General features: G+C 49.1%; 1 protein-coding gene across 1 annotated transcript; it reads right to left on the bottom strand.

The window, feature by feature from the left end:
* Positions 1-19431: 19431 nt before the first annotated feature.
* On the bottom strand, positions 19432-21937 carry PURG (purine rich element binding protein G; the record flags this gene model as incomplete). Its single annotated transcript, XM_082759671.1, has 1 exon — positions 19432-21937. One exon carries the CDS (start codon positions 21935-21937, stop codon positions 20912-20914), a length of 1026 nt encoding a protein of 341 aa, XP_082615797.1. The 3' UTR covers positions 19432-20911.
* Between the last annotated feature and the right edge of the window lie 653 nt (positions 21938-22590).

Genomic DNA, 22590 nt, shown 5'->3' with positions numbered 1-22590 from the left:
AGCTGTGGCAGCTCCGTGTCACCGTTGTCTGGCTCATCCTTGGGGTGGATAAGGAAGACTCGCAGGAGGACTCGAGCTAGGAGGGACACCTGGGGGTCTCCAGCCCAACCTCCTGCTCACAGGACCCAAGCTGCTCACCTCAGTATGGAGTAGTCCTGATACACTTAATATCTTTGCAACAGGGAAAAAATCCTTACATGTATACTGTTAATAAGGAGGCAATAGCCCTACTCACTGGAGGCAAGCTCCCAGCTCAGCCCACGAGGTCTGCTTTGGTCCCAGTCTGTGCCATGGACTGGAGGTAGCTCCCAGTGAGCTGGGAAATGCTCACACGGCGCCCAATGCTCACAAAGTGCACAGCTTTTTATGGAGAAAGCTCTTTTGGAAGCAGAAGTATCTACTTTGCAGCCAGAAGCTACTGCCTGTGTCTGGCAGTACTTTCTGTGTTTTGCAAAACACTCCTGGGTCGTGAAAATGAGGGGAAACACAGCTTGCATCCATGGTGAGATGTTTCAGGTACAGCTGCAAACCTGTGATACTGTTTTCTGTACGTAGGTAGATGGATAATTTGCTTTCAGTAATGTTGATCTCAATGCTGGGACCAAAACTAAACATCATACGTACTGAAAATTTGCCAGCATGAAAAGTACAGTACCGAAATTGCTCCTTTGCTCCCTCTGAATTTCTTCTCTCTTCTGACTGTAAGGATTTTTGGCAGATGATGATCACTGGATAATAAATCTAAAGCAAGGAAACTGTGTCAAATTGGAGGGCAGTTTCCCACACTGCTCTCCCAAGGTTTTCATACCGTATTGTATTGTTACTGCCTGGGAGAGAGATCCTTACCTAGGACTGTGACTCCTGGTGATTTCGCCTGCACTGGGATGGCAGCTGCATCTGATTTCTGACAAGCAAAGCTATTCCCTGTTTTCCCCGAGACAAGCAGCAGGCGGGCTGCCTGCTGGGCCTGGCTCACCGCTAACCTGACAGAGCAGCACCGCCGTCCTTCTGGGATCTCTGCAGGCAGGCAGGAAAGCAAACAGACTGCTGGGGCTTTTGGCACTGAGCTGGGGTGGCACAGGAGATCACGGCAGCCCACGGCCTTACCTGAGCGCCGCCCAGACCTGGATGTTAAAGGCTTGAGCAGAATCACGCTTTAGCCGGCGCGCTAGATTTTCATGCAAATCTTCTTGGCAACTTTTCCAGCCTCCAAAAACAACTCATTTGAAAGTTTATGAGAGGCAACGTTTTATTTTTGGAGGCAGAGGCTTTCGCTGCATCAAAGCCTGCAGATATCCGTATGCCACAATTAAATGCTGATTTTCAGCGGTGAATAAAGTGATTCCCAGACACAGCACACTGCAGAGTAAAACGCGATCCAAGATTGCTCAGTACCACAGGCATAATGCAGACCGAAGACATGGGGCCATTTTTAATTATATGCAAATTATCACAACAAAAAACAGATCCCGCAGCGGAAAACCAATTCCGGGAAGAAATAATCATCCATCTTTTGTAGTCCTAGCGGTGGTGCTCGCGAAGGAGCTTATTTACAAAATGGCATTCTCCATAAAAAGGCTGCGTTATCGCCTCCCAAAAAAAGACACAGATGCAGATATGTACTACTACAGCTCCCTGGATCCTGTGCCTGGAAAATTCCCGGAGGCTCTGGGATGGTGCCCGAGGAACGAGATGTGCTGAAATGAGCCCGCACCAACCTGCATGGAAGTAGCCTGATTCCAGCCCAAGCGCTCTCTGCCTCCACACCGATGCTTGGACAGCAAATGTTACAAGCCTCAGCTACAGGAAGCTGTGTCCAGTTCAACTCATACCAGCTGTGGGTCTAATGCAACCCACTGGACCATAAAAACACTTCCAAACTCATGCTTTGAAATGCATGCTTTTCAGCAGGAGAATCATATAGCCTTTAAATTCTGTGCAAGTGAAAAAATGCTTTCAATAAAAGCATCGGTGATGTGTAAAACGAAACGATATTCCCAAACTGCAGCTGGCTTTTACACTTCCTGCTTTTTGCAGAAATTTTACTTAAATGTGGATGAGAAGCATCTTTTTCTTTCTCTGCATGAAAATACCCACTATGTGGGATGACAACAAATGTGCCCTTTTTTTGTGTACAGTGAAAGAAAAAAAAAAAAACACAACGTATGTATGGAGCCACGAACGTTCAGTCGTTCAGAAAGGGGCGAAGAAAACCAAGCAGCAGGCATGCAGAGCAGTGGGAAACAAAGAACCTGTAGCCAAAATTTCATGGTGAGACGGTTGCACAGGGACAGGGACAAATTCAGGTCACTGCCAAGAAAGCCAGTCCTGCCCTGGCAGCGGCTGCTCCTCGACCACCAGGATGCTATCCTGACCACAGCCAAGGCTGGATGTGCACCCAGGGGAACGATACGTACGGGATAAATTCATTCACGGGGACCTCGTGGCCACAGCTGCTGTGGCTGGTACCTGGGTCCAGCACTATGAAACATGTTCCTGAGAAGCTGGGGGCAGCAGGAGACCGCTGGCATGCTGCGCTGGTGTAACCACGTGCCTGCCAGCAGGAACATTGCACCACCGGGACCGCACCATGAAAGCAAAGGGTTTTATTACCACCAGTTCAGTTCCGTAATGCATGCTCATGAGTAAGGTGGAGGTTGTATGGAAATCACTTTGCTTGTTGGGCAGTGCAGAACTGCCAGGGGAAAAGAAAGGAGGATAAGGTACAGCTGGAACAGCGTGGGGTCAGTTGGCAGAGAATCCTTTTACTTGAAATTCAACCAGGAACCAATATTTATGTATATTTTGGTTTTTGTAAAAAATGCCACTGCAGCTCTGACAACAGCTGGTGACCAAGGACTGCATCAAGAGTCAAGGACCCCCAAAACTCAGGTTCTCACCTAGTACCGACGTCGCAGCGCTGGCGGGATGCAGGAGAGCGCAAGGAGGTCCGGGGGTCTCTCCAGGCATGGACCGAGCCCCGGGGTGGCCAGGAAGGCAGCTTACAGCTCACACCTAACCCCAACGCTGTGTGCCTGCCTGGCTCCGCAAATGCTTGCCTGGTGTTGATTCAGATGTGTTTTGTTTTCCTTAGGTTTCCATGCAATATTTTTGGCATTAAATGTCATCCCAGGATGGTTACTAAAGAACGTAAATTTCTTCCAGCAAAAATCACACCTTCAATCTAAGACCAAAAATCTGTTTATCTTTCCTGGATGTCAGAGGTGACAAAAAAGCTATTCTGGACCATCTACTAAAGCATCCTTAATATAGTTTAATGGCACTAGCTTTTTCAGCCCAAATCAGTTTACCTTCCCAGCCAATCTTCTACAAGCAGCTTAAAATTGCATCAAAGTCTATCCAGAGGAACGCTTTGTTCTGATCTCTCCTTTCCTGATATTACAACTCTTTTTTCACATTAGTATCTGCATTCATACAAAATTCAAGGGAGAGGGAGAAAATTCCTACACTGCTAAAAGAGAACTCTAGGATTTGCTAGCACCCAACTATTGATTTTTCTTCTTAAAAAATAAAAATAAATTTTAAAAAAATCAGCTGTTTGGCTAGAAAGCTGGGATACCTTTGGTGGAAGGTCGAAGTACTGGCAAGCATGACAGCAGAACAGGTTCCTGGAAGACTAAAATCCAGGAGAAGGCTGGTGCCTAAGCCTGAAGCAAGTGAAAAATACCCATGCTGTAGCCTCCTGCTTGTCCTCTCGTGCACAGCACCTTCAGCCTTGGCTTTGTGGAGGGGAAGAGGTTGGCACAGGGGTTGAACAGCTGCAGAGAGCAGCCCTGGGGCATGTGGCAACAGCTCAAGGGCTGCTGCAGGGTCTCAGCCTGGACAAAGAGCCAGGCTGTCACTGCATCTGCTGTGCTCACCTCAATGCCCAAATGCTGCAGTGGCAAACCCGCCTTCAGGTGTTAACCTGGTGCACCTCTCAGGCTCTGAAAGCAAGCGTGGCCATTTTTGCTAAGTTTTTCTGCATTTTTTCCCTCCATTTTAAGAGGGAGAGGAACCTCTAGTGAGCAGGTAAAAAAAGTCCATTGCAGTAAAAAACTAAAATTAATAGAGTCTAAAAAAACCATGACACACAGACAAGTTTGTGCTTTCTGTGTCACAGAAACTTGTGGACATGGAGTGTAATGTAGCAGCACAGAGGAGGGTGAACTTCACACTGCTGAGAGCCTACGAGGGCGAGGAGGGTGAGAGGATGCCCCGGGTCATGGTTTCTCTTCCTCATCCTGCGGCACTGAAGGGCCAGAAGAACTGTGTCTCTCTTACCTCTTACCAATATTTCAAGAGCCTGCTCCTCTAGCTTTTCTGTTCCTCTTTGTGGGGCTAACACTTTGGACATGATGACATCTCCTTTATAGCTTAGCCTGCAAAAAACGACTGTTTCTATTTCCAGGTTTGGAGTTGCATTCCCTGCAGCACCTTCTCTCTCTTTTTTTTTTTTTCCTTCTCTTTTTTAGTAAGACAGCCAGAAGAAACCTATCTCTTGTTAACTCAAAGGGTCACCCTCCATGGTGCTGAGAGATACCTGTGCCGGTGTAAGCAGGAAATGTTGTTACTGAGCACAGGGGATGCAGGAAGCCCACGCACTGGCTGCGTGCTGGCACACTCCAATCCCAAGGACAGAAATATTCGTATGCTCTCCAGAGTGGCCGCCTTGACACAACCTTGTGTTTCAGGAGCACTTGCCTCCTGCTTTTTGTCCTGGTCACCAACAGCAGGGGTGTTGGCAGAGGAGCTCACAAAATGCCGTGGTGAAGGGGCAGTCTCCTGTGAATGTACAGTGCAGCTCCTCCTTTGGTCCATTCTCAGCTTTTATGCTCTTGAGCCCAGCCAGAATGCCTTCCCCTTGCTGCCATCTCACCCCAGGTCCCACATGCAGGCTCTGAAGGTCCCTCATCCTGGTGGCTCCCTGCCTTGCCACCCGCTGCAGCAGCCAGAGCCAGCGCAGGACCAGGAGAGAGTGGACAGAAGGTTGGCAGATGCTCAGCTCTTATCTCGACGTCTTCACGCCCACTTTTCTGTGTGCTCATCCCACCTACCTGAATTTATTAACCCACACCAAACCCTCGGGCTGCTTCCCAAGCTGACGTGGAAGTGACTTGCTGTTCGGCACAGAGAAAGAAACAACTCCAGTGAGTCTGCGACCGATTTGAACGTCCAGGGGAGGACAAAATCCTGGCAATGTTCAGCTCAAAACATGTACTTCCAGACTGCAGCTACCTCTGCGTTCAGGGAAAACAAAATTGTGGTTACGTGTAACAGAGGATCGAGGTACAACATCAAGTTGTGGCAAGAAGCAATAGTTGAAGCTCACAGCAATACTTGTAGTAGACGCAGAAAGGCGCGTCCCTGGGGAAGCTGTTATATGCTGACTACAAGCAAGCTTCTGCAGGCTGGCAGTCGGGGAAGCAGGTAGTCTACAGCGAGTGCGTGATCAGATCTGCCGTAGGTAACTGCTCCGTGCAACCCTCCTCGAGATGTGAACGGTCACAGAGGGAATGTGCAAGGGTTGCTGTATGCCAAAGTAACCATTGCTTTGCTGTGGCATGGCCAAAAAGAAGAAAATGTCAGTGTAAAGGTTGTGCTCGGAGATGAGAGGAGCAAGGTTTGGTTCACCTTGTCACACGCAGTGCCTGTTCTCGGCACCCTAAGCACGGGGTTGAGCCAAAAAGCCTTTTTCCTAATTCTGCCAGGTTGGGGGCCTTATGGGGCCTTCGGTATTTGGAGGTTAACATAAAAACCTGGCCTATAGTCTCTGGGCTGGCAGGAAGTGGGACTTCCCCCACATGCAGCAGGTCACTACCACCCGCAGCAAGGGGCATGCAGCGCCTGGGATGGGCCCTGCAAAAGGCTTTCTCTCGGCAGCCTTTCATGTCTCAGAGAGAAAGCAAAGCGATCGCACGACAGGAGACACGCTGCAGCTTCAGAGGACTTGAAAATAAAATCACTTTTGATGATTAGGGGGGGGAATGGGAGATGGATGTGCTAAATTCACACTGATTGACAACATTCACTTGCCAGAGAGTAGAAAATAAGCTAAAAACACCTAAGTGGTGCAGCTGAACACAGTTTTAGAGCTAGGCCTTGCGCTTCGCTCTTCCCCTGGCGTTTAGCACTTTAAATGTGCTCCTTTTGGAGCTCACAGGACCCCGGCCATCAGCCCCAAACCCCTGCTGAGGAGTGCTGTGATGTGCAGCCTCTGGCCACACGGTACACACCGTGTGTCTGCCACCCACCTGTGTGGGAAGTCTAAAGGATAGCCTACAAACGGGGCCGCTCAGCACCTCCCGCTCAACCACGCCAGCGTGCTGGGAACTGCAGGCACTGCCGTGTTGGTGCCATCAGCACGGTGACCGCAAGTGTTAAGTGACATCCCGAGGCATGCGGTGTGGTGGCAATTATGCAGAGGCATTAACGAACGCTGTTGGCTTTCAAGGTGCTCAGTAGTGGGAACTCACCAAAGACAGGATATTCCTACTCACCTCGAGCACTGTGTGCGGTTCTGGGCACCACAGCAGAAAAAGGACGTGAAACTGCTGGAGAGTGTCCAGAGAAGGGCTACAAAGATGATGAAGGGCCTAGTGGGGAAGGTGTACGAGGACACTGAAGTCACTTGGCCTGTTCAGCCTGGAGAGGAGGCTGAGGGGAGGCCTCATAGTGGCCTGCAGCTTCCTCACGAGGGGCAGTGGAGGGGCAGGTGCCGATCTGTTCTCTGTAGTGCCCAGTGACAGGACCCAATGGCATGGTGTCAAGCTGTGACAGGGCAGGGTCAGGCTGGACATCAGGAAGAGGTTCTTCACTGAGAGGGTGGTCGAGCACTGGAACAGGCTCCCCAGGGACACAGTCATGGCACTGAGCCTGTCGGAGTTCAAGAAGCATTTGGACTGTGCTCTTAGTCATAGGTCTGAATTTTTGGGTAGACCTGTGTGGTGCCAGGAGTTGGACTCGATGATCCTTGTGGGTCCCTTCCAACTCAGGATATTCTGTGATTCTACTGCCTGCACCCGGGCGAGACCGTGGCAGAGGACACAGCATGGCTATGTGAGACCTGTCCCTTCAAAAAGCTCTTCACAGAGTTTTCCAGATGGGTCTATCTGAAAACCCGTAACTTCATGAGAACCCGAGCCAAACTGCTGTCTGGACCATGACAGCTCATCCCCACCACAAACTCTAGCTGGGAAAAACCCTTTGAAAGATGGCAGCAGCGCAATGCTACAGCTTTCAAACTCTTCTGAGTTTATCAGCACCTCACCAAACAGACTGTCCGCAGAGGCAGCTCAGTTCTGCTGCAAATATCTGTTCTGATCAGTGCTACAAATATCCTGGGAGTGTTCAAAAATCTGGAAGAAAAAAAATGGAACTATCATGAATGCCTCTCCGCCAGAAATACATCTGTTGACTACGCAGTGAGTTTCATTTAATCCAGAGCAACTGTAAATGCTTGCTTCTGTCTATTTTTACCGCAGCAGTCCATAATTTTACTACCAAGCATTTTACACAAGGCTTCAAAATCTATTCCCTATTCCCTCTGGGCCCCAGGCAGCTCTTCTGGCTAACAACGCACGGGGCTGGGCTGAACGTTTAGATTTGCCCAAACAAAAAAAGTAAGATAGGAGTGGGTGAGGCACTGCCTTTCTGGATCTGAAAGGCTTCTCCGTGTTCCTGCTGCTAGGTGGACAAACTGCATCCCGCAACCATGTGGGAATGAGATCGCAAATCTTTACAGGAGCAATTCCAGTCTGACTCCACCTGCCTGAAAGGTGCATCCTTTTCTTGTCCCACCGTAGGAATCGGCGACACAAGGACTGACTCTCAGTTACCTCCATGGCTGGAAGATGGAGCGTGGCCCAAGAGATGGGCTAAGAAACCCATGCCCTTCACAGGGGAAAGCTCAGGGACTGGGATTCCCAGCAGCACGTTGCCCACGGACATCAGGACGTCTTTCCAGCCTGGCAGATGCCAGGACAAGGGGAAGTCTAGGAATTATTTCAAGCCCTCATCATAGATTATTTCCACGTTACGCACTGCAGCACAACATCACAACATCATAACTACATAATTATTGTCTAACAGGGTTTGCTGTCTGCTCTCTTGACTTCTTATATATGTCTCACATATACCACCACGTACGTACGATGTACTTACATGACAGTGGCAGGGCTGACTACAGATCACAACACGCAATTTTAAAAACTTTTCCGCTTGTCACATTCATCAACACAAGTGCAGTATTTGAAAACTCCTTAAAACTTCATGAGATGTGTGGGACAAAATGATGTTGCTACTCCTGGCAGAGATCAAGAAGCCACCAGTAAAGGTCAGGCCAGGAGACCAGAGGTGACTGAAAATGTATTTGGTGTGAGTGTAGAATAAAATGTCAAGAAAATGATAGGATGCCATCTGCCCCGCCTGCTAGAGCTGGTCTGTGGTATTAAGGTCTTATAAGGGAAGGGCAGCAAAAGTTAGGAGCTACTCTGACTTTATGGGCAAACATATAGGAAACAGCCTGTGAAATTTCAGGAAAGAATGAAGCCAGATTACAGTTTAGACCACATTTATCAACAGAAACTTCCTCTAGAAGCACCAGGAGAAATGACCGTGACAACTTGAGCTGTGTATTCCAAACCCCAGGCTGGGGGCTCTGTGCCTGGCGGCTGGGAAAGGCTATTGCAGCATTAACTGCAACCAGGTTACAGTCCTAATAAATAAAACAAATAATACATAAAACAATAAAACAAGCCCTAACTAAACCAAGCCTAATAAAACAAGCCCTGCAAAATATTCAGCACCACCATCTGGGGTGGGCTGAGGCCACTGCTCAACCTGCCAGCCTCCATCACCCCTCCTCTGCCTGAACCCACGGGCTGCCTCGGGCTCTGCATTTGCACTCAAAGCCCTCAGGAGGCGAGATGACCTTTCTGCATCAGATAGTTCCGAAACACAGAGCAACATAGCTAAATCCTCGACATTCCTTGACCTCCCTCAGCATTTAAAGCTGGTTGAAGACTGGTGAGGAAAGCTCTCCTCCGGTGCAACGCAAGCCTTCGGTGCCAATGTCAAATGTGGCCACCCGGGAGCCCAAGAGTCCTCTGGTTTGCTCCCGACCGCGATGCCATCAGGGCTGCTGCTGCTGGTGTGAGACGTGCTTCGGCTCACCCTGTAGGACATCATCGCCGAACAGCACGGATAATTAATTTATGTTCAAAATACCAGGGCTGCACTGGCAAATTCAGCCTTTCCCATAGGAAGAGGATGAAAGAAAGAACAACTGTGGTGTGACAGATGTTAGTCATATGCTTAAACGCGCTTCTGGAAGGCGCTCAGATACGTGTGTCAAGTGATTAGAGCAGTGCGGGAGCCTGCACGGAATGGGAGGCACTGCTTTATGGCTATACCTGCACCGAACTGTCAGATCACCTTGCAATAAAAATGTTACGAAGGAAAATCCAATTAACTTTCAACACAGATGAAGCTTCTGGGAGTTGGGAGAAAAAATTAAAACCCAGTGCTTTTCAAGCAGTTATCTCGCATCACCGGATGGGCACTGCTCGAAGCGCAGCTTGGAAAGAGGTGGCGGCACAACCACATTACGACAAGCTCGTGGAAAGGCTTTCTGAGCAGCCCGACACATAGCCACTGCCCAATAAATAAGAAAAGGTGCCTAAAACCGGTATGGAGAAAGCAGAAACAGCCCAGGTAGGAGACAGAGCTGTCTGAGAGTGAACATCAACATTGAGTATCTTGCTAAATTTAAAAAAATAAAAAGTATTTCACCCATGGAGTACAAGATATTTCCATTGCCTACTCAAAGCAGTCGCAGTTGTTTGACACTCCTGACAATGCAAGGTGATTTGCAGGCAGATTTTCAAACACCTCGAAAGGCAAAAACCCCACGGTCACACCTTTTCCATTAGAAACACTGATCTAAGATTGGTTTCTTTTTCAGATCCCGACGATGAACTGATGCTCCAAATCTGTTTAAAGCAGAACGAGTCCTTTGTGTGTTGAGTCTTTAACTGTTGAAAGGATCAGGGAAAACAGAAATTTGTGTTGTTGGCCGGTTTTGCTTTGAGACCCCAATTTTTAGGAAACAAATAGCAGCAATGCTAACATTACAGAAAACCAGAAGTCCCATCGATGTAAGGTCATGAGGGAATGACAGGACACAAGCGCAAACAAAAAATGGCAGGAGAAGCAGAAGGATCACAGATGAATGTCAATTTAAAACTAAATTTTCTTAAAATTGGCAGAATTCAAGTAAATATGTTGGTAACTATTTAAATTATTGCATGATGAAAATAATGTTTTATACTGTTATGCAACAATCCCTGGGAGGTTTGGGATGCAACACAAAGCCTATATCTCAAACTAAATTGGCACAGGCAGCCACTAGGTGCATTTTTTAGTTTTGTGCCTAAACAGGTACCTTGTTAGTGCTAGAGGAGACCCTTACACCTTTAGTACCCCGGTTTATTCAGTATAATTTCTCCTTACAGTTAGACCACGGGCAGCTTCTGAGGCTGGTTTGCAGGAACACGTTTTTTCCTCTCCCTCACATACTCCTAGTTAACCCAAGCCTGTGGGTGCCTATGAGAAAGCCTACAGACAGGAACATATCTTGAGCTCGTGACCACTGAAGCAATCCAAATATAAATATTGTGAAGATGGGGAGGGTGTCAATGAAAATAACTTTTATATTTCGGAGGAGGCCTGTTGACGGGCTATTTTTTCTATGTCCTATTCAGAAATAAGCAAAGGCATGAATGTTAGCTGGTGTTCTGCCACCCTACCATGCCCAAAAAAAAAAAGATTGATATTGCAATGCTTTGTGGAAAATGTGTACTGTAGTATCTTAATAGTCTGGATTTTCTAGAGCTATTAAAGAAGGGCAAGAACTACTGTTTAGACTCTGTATAGCCTACTCAGGCTCAGAAAAAGCAGGGAGAAACAAAAGTCAGCAGCTGGAAAAAATCACAGCCTCGAGGAGGAGCAGGTTATGATTTCTACAATTAGCCTGTTTAATTAGTAACACAGTCAATCTGGTGGGATGTATCAACAGAGGTCCTGATGAGTTCTGCCTGCCCTAGGTACTGCTCTCTTCCACATGTGGATGGATGATTTGATGATGTGTAAGAACCAGTTGACCTGCAAACGGTGCGTCCCTGGGAAGGACCGTGAGCTCCAGGAGGAATGGGATTAGAACTGAAACTGATCTTGACAAGGTCATGAAATAATCTGAAAAGAAACGAGATGCAACTTGGTCAAGGCAAATGCAAGCTTCAGTGTTACAGCAGAAAAAAGCTTCTGTACAGACGAAGGGTGAGAAATGAGTGCTTTTGTCTTAGCTCTGCGACCTGGGAGGACGCAGACTTACAAACAGGGCTCGAGTCAGCAAGTATGTTGTTGCAAAACCCAGCATGCTGGGTGTATAAAACCTTAAATTGTTTGTGCTCCTTCTGCTCGAGGCTGGTAAGATGGCAGCACGTGTATTTCTCCTGATTTTGGATTTTCTAATTCTGGGTTCAAGAAAGACAGACTGATCAGAAGGAGTTTAGAGAAAGCAGCAAAAATATGACAAGGGCTACAAACTACCCTTGGTGGAAGGCTCTGAATGTGCTTAGAAGAGGATGCAAAAGAGACCGGACAAGTCTTTAACTATGTAAAAGAGCTGCAAGTAAGGAAGGGAATGAACTGCTTCCATAACTCTTCTTGAGAATGTGGCCTGTAAGACAGACAGGGTCAGAGGAAGATGGTAGCACAGGAAACACAGGCTAGACAGGAGGGAAAGTATCTAAGAGCAAGCAGTGCGAACCATGGAAACCATGTCTAGGGAGGATGGTGAATATCCAGCACTGGAAGTTTAAGAGAGCAGATTTTTCCACATTGTTTAACTTGGAAGAAATACAGGTGGTTTTTGCTGCGTAGACCCTGAAACATACCATCAGAGGCAGCCCCACAACAGCAAAATTAAAGTTTAACATCAGGTCGATGCCATTCGGGACCAAAAAAACCCCCAAATCTATTTAACTACCAAGTGTCTTTTGCAAGAAGACAGTATACCAGTGTAGTTTCACACAAAACAGCAGAGGAAAAAAAAGTTGGAAAACTGAGCAAAAGTCAGGAAGTGCCAGAATTAAGGATTTTCTGAATAACCTTAATTCTGACCTTCAGACATGTGCATAGAGAGTTTAAATCTGCAATCTCTTACGACTGTCCCTTCTCCTCTAGATTATGGATTTCTTTTTGATTCACTGTTCTGTATGTACCCCAAGCTTTACCTGCATGCACCTTCCAAACACTGCAGAGGTATCTACTCAGTGTGTTGCACCCAGAATTTCGTCTTTGCTTTTGGAGATCATCACTATTGACCACAAAAACTGCAATGCCAAATGAACTCAACTTTCTCATACCCTGGTGAGGTAGGGAGGTATCGTTCACCCCGTTTTATCAGTGGGGAACACAGGCACAGGCAGAATAAAGCCGAAGCTACCCAGTCTTGCTACCGGGAGGCCCAGCTTGCGATGCTGATAGATTTTGCGGAGTACCTGCAGTTATTGCAGCACGTCACTAGTTCAAAGCACAGCTCTCAACAGCCACAAACACTGCCTGCTCCTGTAGAGCAGACCTCCGAGTACCTACAGCAGTGTCTGGGAACAGAAAGTCTACACCGGTGGCAATCACCTGCAAAGAGCCTTGCTAAAAATGACACAAACCCTTTCACAAAGATGGAGCAGAACGCATTTCCGGAAAGCTGCTTTCTCAACAGGGCCATCCTTTCTTTCCCTCTTGTTCCCTCCAACCTTCCCTGCACCTTTCTTAGGCAGCGTGAACAAGCAGCTGCCCTAAAGGCAGCACCACGCTCCCTCACACAGCTCCCGCTGGCTCCTGCAGCGAGAAAAGCACACACGATGCTGCAAAAACTGAGATGGCACGAGCAACCTTTGCAGGCAACCAATGCCTGTCTGTTCCCCTACGCTTCTGCATGTACTCCTGGCCGAGCCCAGGCTCCCTCCAGCATGGTAAAAATGAAGTTACCTGAGTCTGCAAACTGGGAAAGCAGCAATGTCCTCAGCTGGATCCGCTTGGCCCTGATGGGGTCTGTCGGTGAGACTCAGCGCTTCAAGTCCACAGTGCTGCATAGTCTTGGGCTGGCAGGTGACCCAGTGGCAGGCTGTTACTGCCGGACAGACATGCCGAAAGAGGAGCGAGACAGGGCCAAGGAGACCCAGCCTAGCCCCTGAGAGCAGAGACAGGGCTTGGGCTCCCTGCCTCTACGCGAGTCGCTGCAGGAACACAGGCACTAGCACTACCACCTCTTCCCCTGCTGCAGGCAGCACTCGTCGTGCTCTGTGACTCCCCAGAGCACGAATCCTGTCCTTGCTTCCCTCCACCCCCTCCTGCCTACTCATTCCTCTACCTTGGTGGGAAGCGCTCGTTTCTGCTCTCACTCCCCCTCTCCTGCTGCTTCTTGCCAACAAAATGTGCTGAGAACAACGACCAGATGGGAATACTTGCAGGAGCCTGAGGTTAACCCATGCCTTTTATCCCACATCATCTCTGCTGTTCTGAAATGGAGATTCTATTGCATGCAATTTGTAGCGTAAAGATCTACCGTTAAGAGTGTGTTATGCTGATATTGCTTGCGAAATCTATCTCCCTGCTTGTATTGCACGTTGAACATATCGGATACTGATAACAGAACAGACGACAGCTGAAGTTTTAACATACCAAAAGTGAAGGACCTATTGGAAACAGGAAAAAAATACTATTTTATATATTTATGCATATATATATATATATATATATATAAAACACTCACCTCTCCCTTGCCTCTATGTTAAACAGTGTGTCACGTATATAAACTCACAGCACTGCGCCTGGTGGGGCTAGGCAGAGAGCCTTAGCTCCCACTGTCTTCCAGCAGCTGCCATGAAGGGTGATCGTTTCCTCAAATTAAATCTGTGCAGGGCAAATTATCAAGATTATAAAACAGCTAGACACAGAGTCCTTCTGCCTGCGGGAGGGACTTGCCCTGCAGTGTCTGAGCAACCTATCTAACTAGCACATCTCTGCCCAAGAGCTCAGATGCAGGAGCTGTTGCTCCTTCCTGTTCGATACCAGTGTGTAGCACAGGGCTGAACACCTGAAAGGCAGTGTAGGTCTCTGTAAAGAATTTACAGCAGCCACTTTCTAAAGAGCTACTGATTTCCACGTGCCGGGTGAAGCATTTCAAGGTAGCCTGTCGAGCAGGGAGATGAGCAGAAAGTCATTAGTGAGAGCTTCGTTGGGGTGGCAGGCAGGCGCCTCGACATGGGGTCAGTACTGCTGGAGACGGTACAAACACAAAACACGCACAGCACACACAGAAATACCAGAATGTAACACCAGCGTATGGATTTCTAGAAGTTAATGGCAAGAGAAGGCCCCCCGAGGCTGCGGGTTTACATTTCGCAGGGCACCTCGACAGGTGGCAGGAACAACCTAACCACATTCATCGCAGAAACGTCAACGCGCCGTCCAAGGCCTGAAACCTTGGCACATGCTTTGACATTTCTAGAAAACCAATTCTTAATCAATGCCTCCTATGACTTTCATTAACGTTATTAAAGAAAGAAAGAAAAAAGACCTAAGATTTCTCTGCGGAAGAAGCCAGAGGCCTGGCTTCACCCGAAGCGCCGGCAAGAAAAGCTACCTGATAATTCCTGCCATTTGTTCCCCTGCCACGTCTCATTAGGGGCACGGTGGTGGAAACGCGTTGCCGTGCTCTGCACGCTGCCTGCAACCATCGGGAATCCTCCCAGCTCTCCGTACCCACCGACGGCACCCCAGGGAGCTCCTGGCGTCTGATTTCAACACGATGCTTTAAAATAGTGTTGCCTTTGTGGAGATACAGGTGGGGAACCCAGCACGGGTGTGCCAAAATATCAGGAAGAACAACTCCATTACAGTGACAACTGGTAGCACCAGGATTATCGTGTAAAAATTGGCGTCAGCTGATTAAAGCTTCTGTGGATTTTGGAGAAACAGAGCAGCAGCAGATGTGGCTTCAGTTGTTTGTTTTTTTTTTTTTTTCCAAAATGCCCGAGCCCAGAAGCACCTCGTACTCTGTCAGGGCTGCTTTCTTGTTATCCTACAGATTTCAGCTGTTTTTAGGCAAGGCCAAACTACCACGAATGCCCACTGCTGTGTGTGCACAGCCCTGGCAGGCCGAGAGATGAGAAGCTACAAGCGTCTTGGGCACGGAGGGAAGCTGCAAAGCTTCATGAGAACCAGGCCCCGTGTGGGCCTCGTGTTGGACTCCCACAAAGGAGAGCAAAGCATGTCTTGCTTCTCCAGCTACTCCCACCTGCTTGGTTTTGCAGCCACGCAATGGAAATTTCATGGCTCTGGATGAAAACACCAGGACAGTGGGGTCAACAAAAGACATCACTAATGGTAGCGTGAATAATGTACAGGAGACAAAGCCACTACTGAACGGAGACGAGGCCCTACAGCCCTATCGGCAGAGAAACCATGAGGAAACGCCACGTGCACAGGTGACAAGGAGCACAGCTTCAGCCTGGGGACACTTCAGGCCTCTGCCAGTGTCCTTGTCCAAGGGGACACAGCCCCAGGTCCCAGCCCACAGCTAGGAAAGCATACCAGGCCCGCAGTGGTCTGGGTGCTGGATGTACTCACTACCATGTGCATGTAGCTCTGCCACTATGATATTTGCAAGATTTCTGCCGAAAGCATCCGTACAGAGGACTAAAAAGCAAGGAGCTTGTGCTATGGTCAGTGTAGCCTTTACTTCCAGTCTTACTTGGATAAAGCAGGCATCTCAGATACAAGCTTTGTTTAAAAGAAGTGGACGGGCAAGAGGGGAAAGGCAGATTTTAGACAACACAACTTGTTAAATAATTAAAAATAAAGGACATTTTAATTTTGGAGGAAATAGCATAGAAAATTAAATGGAAAGTACACTTTTCTTTAAGAATTACTTTATAAATTGTATATATATACCTTATGTACAGCAGAAAGTATGAATGCAATGAAACTAAAACCTGCTTATTAATTAATTTTTCACAGGGTGCAAAGTCCGCACAATAAAAATACACGCTAATAACCCCTTTTCTGCTAGAAAAACTACTACACTTGGCTAAAAGGGCTGCAAGTCTAGCCAGCAGCAGGCTTCCTAGCGACTACCAGACACCTTCCCCACGAGCTCAGGTCACCCCAACAGGCCACGGGAGACAAATGGCATCACCGTTAGACAACAACATCAGGAAAAAAACAGATGCCAAAGCTGATTTTGGTAATTGCTTGGTGATTTTTGAGTCTTATAAGGGATGTTTTTTGAATACTTCCAACAGCCTATTTTATGAACACGATGATAATAATGGTTTGTGGTGGGTTTTAAAATGGCGCGACGTGGCCCGCAGCGCAGCAGCTGGCTGTTACCTGCAGCCCTTGCTCTGCCTGCACAAGGCCCCGCAGGAAGAGTTTTGCCTCCTTCAGCCTATGTTTCCCCTTGCAGCCTTGCTGGAAACCTAAGAGATGAGATGAGTGCTTAAGAGCAGAAATCTTAAAAGGGCCGTGATAAGCAGCAAAGAGCTCTCAGTGAAATAACGCGTTTATCCAAACCGCTAGTAGGAGACACTGCCTCTTGAGCCCCATCTTTTTAGTCTGTGTACTTCAGATAAATAGATTATTTCGCTACGAGCTACTACAGGCTAGGATATACTCACATAAATATATTAATGCCTACACGTGAATATGAACTTTTATATATCGGATACATATAAGGAACACGACGAAGAGCAGATTGCCGCCACCGCTGCCTCTCTCAGGGCGAAGTTCACGAGAGGTGATGCAGGGAGGCTGGGCCGGCTGCCTGGGTTTTTGTCACCTCCTCTGTAGTGCCACACAGGGAACCTGGCCACAGAAAGCCTTTCAGCCTCTGGCCAGCACGCTTGCCTGCTAGTCCTTCACCGAGAAAGGCCGCGGGCTGAGGCCAGCGGTGCAGGGGAAGCCCCCGCAGCCCCTTCCACCCAAAACAAACCCGTGAGGGACAGCACGAGTGTCTGCTCTGATGGAGGGGAAAGCCGAGCATGACAACTCGGCTTTGTAAAACTATCTCCATGAAAAGCTCCTTTTTTTAAGCCTTGGCATCAACGTTCAGGGCCAGGTTCAGAGCCGCAGGAGAGCCGCAGCAAGCGGCGGGGCCGCCACCAGCTGAGGATGCTCTGGAGCTCTGCAAACTGCACCTCAACGTCCCGCCTCGAGGGGCCGGGAGGGTCCGCACCGCCGTGCCTGTCCCTCTAACACGGGAACGGAGCTGGGCCAAGCGAGTACAACAGGTCCGTCCTAGACATGGGCATATGGGGTGCGACCTCTTCCAGAATCAGACTACGCTGCTGAAGCACCCCCTGCCAGGCCAGTGGCAGAGACGTGCCCCTAGTATTTACACAATATAAAGTGCATTAGGATTTCGTTATTGAACTAACAGACTTTCTGCCCGGACCACACAATTTTGAAACAGAGGTGAGGGCTTTAATAGGAAATTCTCTTGTGAGAAAAGAGGTGCAGACTGGTGCTCTTCACCCTGTCCTCCTAGAATTGTTTTTGGCCGTTCTTTCTAGTGCAAATAAGCTTGTGTTTTCTCAAGTTTAAGGGACATGGCAGTTTTAGGGCACAGAGCACGAGCACTTCAAATGCATGAGGAATTCAGCATTCCCAGCACTGCAATGGGCCCTTCGGCGCACAAGCAGCCTACGTTACTGCTGCTCTCGGAGGTCGAAAGCGCACTGCCAAAAATAATGAGGAACCCGTTTCCAAATCTGACCGGTACAATCTTGCATTGCTACATTTTGAGTGAGTCTGTATTATCCTCCAATGACAATATCTGCAAGCATCAGTGCTATACATTTCCGTGGAAACCCGACGTTAGTGGTTTACCCATTGGTAGTCGGCTGTGAACTTGGAGATCCCGATCCAGTTTCGGATACTAAGGTGCATCCCGCGCGGGGAGTACATGCATTAGTGAATCCCATGGGACCCAGCCCTGCCCCACAGCCAGCAGGCACCGAGTTCCTGGGTGCTATTCACAATACACTAATGCAATCAGAAGGCCAATTAATTAACACAGGAAAAAGGTTTAAAAAAAGAATTGTTTAAACACACGCTGATACCAGCCTAACTAAGACACAGCCAGCTGCACTTAGTTACCCTTTTGTCAAAGTGCCAAGTGGGCAGCAATAAGGAAAACCATTTTGCATCTTGCCATTATTTTTTTTTGTTTAACAGTGAAGAAAACAGGCCTTTTCAATCGCTTTGCCCGTTGTGACTCTTCTCACTAACAGTAAAGGAACAGAAGGAATGTATGACCATCTACAACACACACCTAACCGAGGCAGATTCCAACACAGGAGCTTTCACGATGCGTGGAGGCAAACGGGGGCGCGGGCTGGAAGATGTCAAGCACGTAGGGGAGGAACGCCACACAGGCACGGGAAGGTGAGCGTAAAAGGGTTGTACATTCATAGCTCCAGGTGGCTGCAACCTGTGGCAAGTTCCTCCTTACTCCAGGCACTGTGACGGGCAGCAGCAGCAAGGGATGAGCTAATTTGCGCATCCGTGACTCTTTTGCTAAATTCTGGTTTCACACCAACACTAGGACATGAAGTTATTGTATTTTTTTTTTTTTTTAATGGGCCTGTTAAAAACATTGTGAGCAAAACCCTAAAAGCAAAGATGAACCAGCACCCCACATTGCCTCGAGCTGGTTCATCGTGGTCCACTAGCAGTTCCAGTGGTGGAATGAGAAAATCCCTTACAGACTTGAAAAAGTACCTGAAAGAGCAATCTGTGCAGAAACGGATGGTCACTGTGACACTAAGCCAAATGTTTGCTTGCTGTAACTGCAATATGTAGTTTACGTACAGGGGGAATCACCTAAAACAGTGAAATTAACTTTCTTACTTCCTGTCACAACTGTAACATTTCCTAAAGGTTCTTTGGTGACTTTGGTGCAAGCTTTTTTTTTTTTTTCTTTTTTTTTTCCTTTTTTTTTTTTTTAAAGTTAAAACAGATCAACTGTCATTAGTACCCAAAGTAAAGTCCAGATTATCCTCTTAGTTCCCACCCCCACCTCCCCAGCTTTTCTTGCTATGGTTAATGTCGTAACAGGCAATAGCTTTTGGATTTAGCGCAGCCATGCAGCGTGCAGGTGGGTCCAGACGAAGAGTGAAAATGGTCTGGTTGCAGATAAATACCTTTCTGAACAAATTAAAAAAAAAAAAAAAAAAAAAAAAAGAATAGTTGGGTTAGGAAACAGCTGGCCCACATGCACACTAGGCCACTCTGCAAAAAAAAAAAAACAATTCAAATGATTACAAATATCTGACTAGTCAGAGCGACGCATTCTTCAAAAAAACCTTAAAGGTGGGCAATTTAAAGGACCTGGAGCTCAACCAAACGCCCACTGCCTTCAGGAGGGAAGGAACTGGTCACCCAAGGGCTGAAAAAGCCCCCAAAGTTACACGTGTTTTGAAGAAATGACCAAGAATTTTCAAAGTCTTTCTTCAAGCCTGCTAAAGTGGTAACTCTGCGCACTTTCCCTCCAGGCAGAGGAGTACTCTTGCAGGGACTGCAAGGGTCAGGCCACAGGGCCACCAGTAGGACTTTGTGCTGCAAGGTGAGCAGCCAGACACCGAATTAACCCAGCTGTGACACGGGGTGGGAAGCGGGTGACGGGAGGGCACGGGTATTATCTTACGGTAATAACATCTGCAAAACCGAACTGACAGAAAACCTGACGCAGCCTTAACCACGGCTTTGAAAACGCGCTACAGATCAATATGACAGAGATGCATTTTTATAGGAATCAAGCGGTGCACCAAACCCCCCAAAGGCCTTTCTCTCGGCAGGAGGAGAGAAACGCCCAGCTGTCGTCCTCGTGCGTGTAACACCGACCGTGTTAATCTCACTTTTGGGAGGGAACCCTGGAACCTCGATCACAGCAGCCATCCAGCCTCAGAAAACCCGCTCCGCAGCCGCCTGCTGGAACCCACAACACCCCGCATACAAAAATAGCTCTTGAAATTTTGAGAAACGCGTTAAAAAAAAAAAAAAATCAGCAGCCTCGCGTGGGCAGAGCACGTAGATGAAGAGTGGGTTATTACTCGTTGCCGTTAATTTGGAAGGCTTAGCACTCGAGCACAGCTTCGCTGTCCTGGGATACTCGGGTCACTCGGTTAGCACAGGACTATGAGGTTATGGACAAATCTTCCGCTCTCCACCAGCACATCATAAAGGTCTGACTGGTTATCGAGATTTCACCCATATCCTTTCAAACTCAGCAACCTGCAGGTCCCAATTTTCAAACGTCTACCTCTCCTCATACATGTATGAGCAATTAAAAGGGGGTTGGTTTTTGTACGAGGTGCCCTGTAGCTAAGCTGCTCAGCCTTTTGACTGAGTACGGACAGAACTCAGTTCCAGAAAACCTGTCATAAGCAGAAACTGATACATTTCAGCATGAGGGTGTTGTGTTTTTTTTTGCACCATGCTGAAGTGCAATACAAGCCTTATCTAGACTATTTAAAGGTCAGAATGCCGTTTTTTTTTTTTTTTTTTGTGCTGATACGCATACTTCCATAGTCTTCCACACTCGAAGAAGCTGACTCATACAGACTCGGGAGGTTGTTACTTTCATGAGAAATACAGAGATGTTTTGGGCGTAATTTAGCACGATAACCAGACTCCCGCAATATTATGTACTGGAGTTAGTACGAGCTACCGGAAAGGGCTTTACAAAACAATGGGGCAACTTCAAATGACTACAGATCAGTCCCTCTCGCCAATTTCTGCTTTTTGTTTTGTTTATTTTGCCAGACGGCCAGTCCAATGCACTCTATTCGAGACCCTCTTGCTCTTCACCACTGTCCCCTCTGACATCCATCCTCTTTTCTTTATGGCTGTTGTAAATTCTCCTCATCTCCTCTTCATACTTGATAAAATTTTCCCCAAACCTTGTCCATGCTTTGTACGGGACCGTGATGGTGTTACGGTAGGGCGGCCTCACCTCACTTACCTTCAGAAAGATGCCATACCTGTTGGATCCCACATCAAAGTAGAACCGCTTGTTGTCCACCCGGAACGAGGTGCCCTCGGGGAGCTCGGGGGGGTCGTCGCCCCCGCCCCTGCGCTCGTCGATGTCCCCCTCGCCGTACTCTTCAATCAGCTGGACCAAAGCATCCCTGAACTCAATCATCCCTTGCGCCGGGAGGACAATAGTCTGCTCCTGTCCCAGGCCGTGGCCGAAATAACCGATCATGCCCGGTCCCCTGCTCATGGTTTGCCTAATCCGCAAGAAGCGCCCCCGCTGGTTCTCCTTCAGGTCGAGGTAATACTTCCTGTTGTCCCTCTCGATGTACTCCGTTTTGAGGACGCTGTGAGGGGGCTCTTCCGAGCCCACGGACCCCGGGGGCGAGGGCGGCGGGTGCTGCTGGCGCCGCCTCGAGTGCTGCTCCTTGCCATTGCTGTGCTCGTGCCTGTGGCCGCCCTTCAGGCCCAGGTGGGCGTAGTGCTCGATGAAGTCCCCCAGGCAGTCCTTCAGCTCGGCGGCCACCGACAGGGAGAGGGTCAGCTTGCTTTTCCTGATGTTGTCCTGCCGGCCTCGCCCTATCCACACCTCCGCGATCTTCAGGAAGCGGCCCCGGGAGCTCTGCTTCACGTCCAGGTAAAACCGCTTCTTCTGGATGTCCACCCTCTTGGAGGCCAGCTCCTGGATCTCCATGCAGCCCCCCTGCGAGGGGGCCGGGTAATGGTACTGCTGCTGGGACTGGGAGTACACGCTCCTGTGCAAGCCGGAGCCCCCCAGGTTCCTTCCTCCTCCGCCGCCGCCGCCGCCTCCTCCTCCTCCTCTCCCTCTTTCCATCTTTCCCAATCAGCTGGAAATAACACACAACAGACACACGGATGACAACAGCAGCACCAGGGGCCTGCTACGCTCCTCGCCGCCGCTCCGCTCACCGCTGCTCCCCCTACCAAGCCTCCCTCCCGGCACCCCCACCCTGCTCAGCCCCGTGCCCGGTGTCGGCATCCCCCCGGAGCCCCGTCCCCACCAGGCTGCGTGTCCCCCCCCAGCGGCACCCAGCGCCCCGGGTCGGCCTCCCGGCACCTCCCGTGACCTCTCCACCTTGGTGCTGACGGGCACCCATGGGGGAGCCCCCACCCCGCTGCCCTGTGGACCCCCAGCCCACGCACAGCCTCCCCCCATGGACCCCACATCCCGCTCCCAGCCCGTGCCCTCTGTGGGTGCCCCCGGGAGCCCCCCCAGCACCCCGTGGACCCCCTCCCTACCCCCCCGTGGGTGCTGCACCTCCTGCCCCCCCAGTGCTCCCCAGCACGGCCCCCTGCCCCCAGCACCGCATCTCCCCCCCTTAACCCCCCACTGCCTCGCAGCGGAGCCTCTCTGCACCCAGCACCCCAAATCCCCCCCAGGAGACCATCCCCAGCCCCCCGGCCCCACATTTCCCCCCGCGGTGCCCCCAGCAGAGCCTCCCACGACCCCCCAGTGCCCCCAGCACC

This window comes from Aythya marila (genome assembly GCF_965140915.1).
Source record: "Aythya marila genome assembly, chromosome: 4".
Classification (NCBI taxonomy): Eukaryota; Metazoa; Chordata; class Aves; order Anseriformes; family Anatidae; genus Aythya; species Aythya marila.
This window is presented reverse-complemented; position numbering and strand designations above follow the sequence as displayed.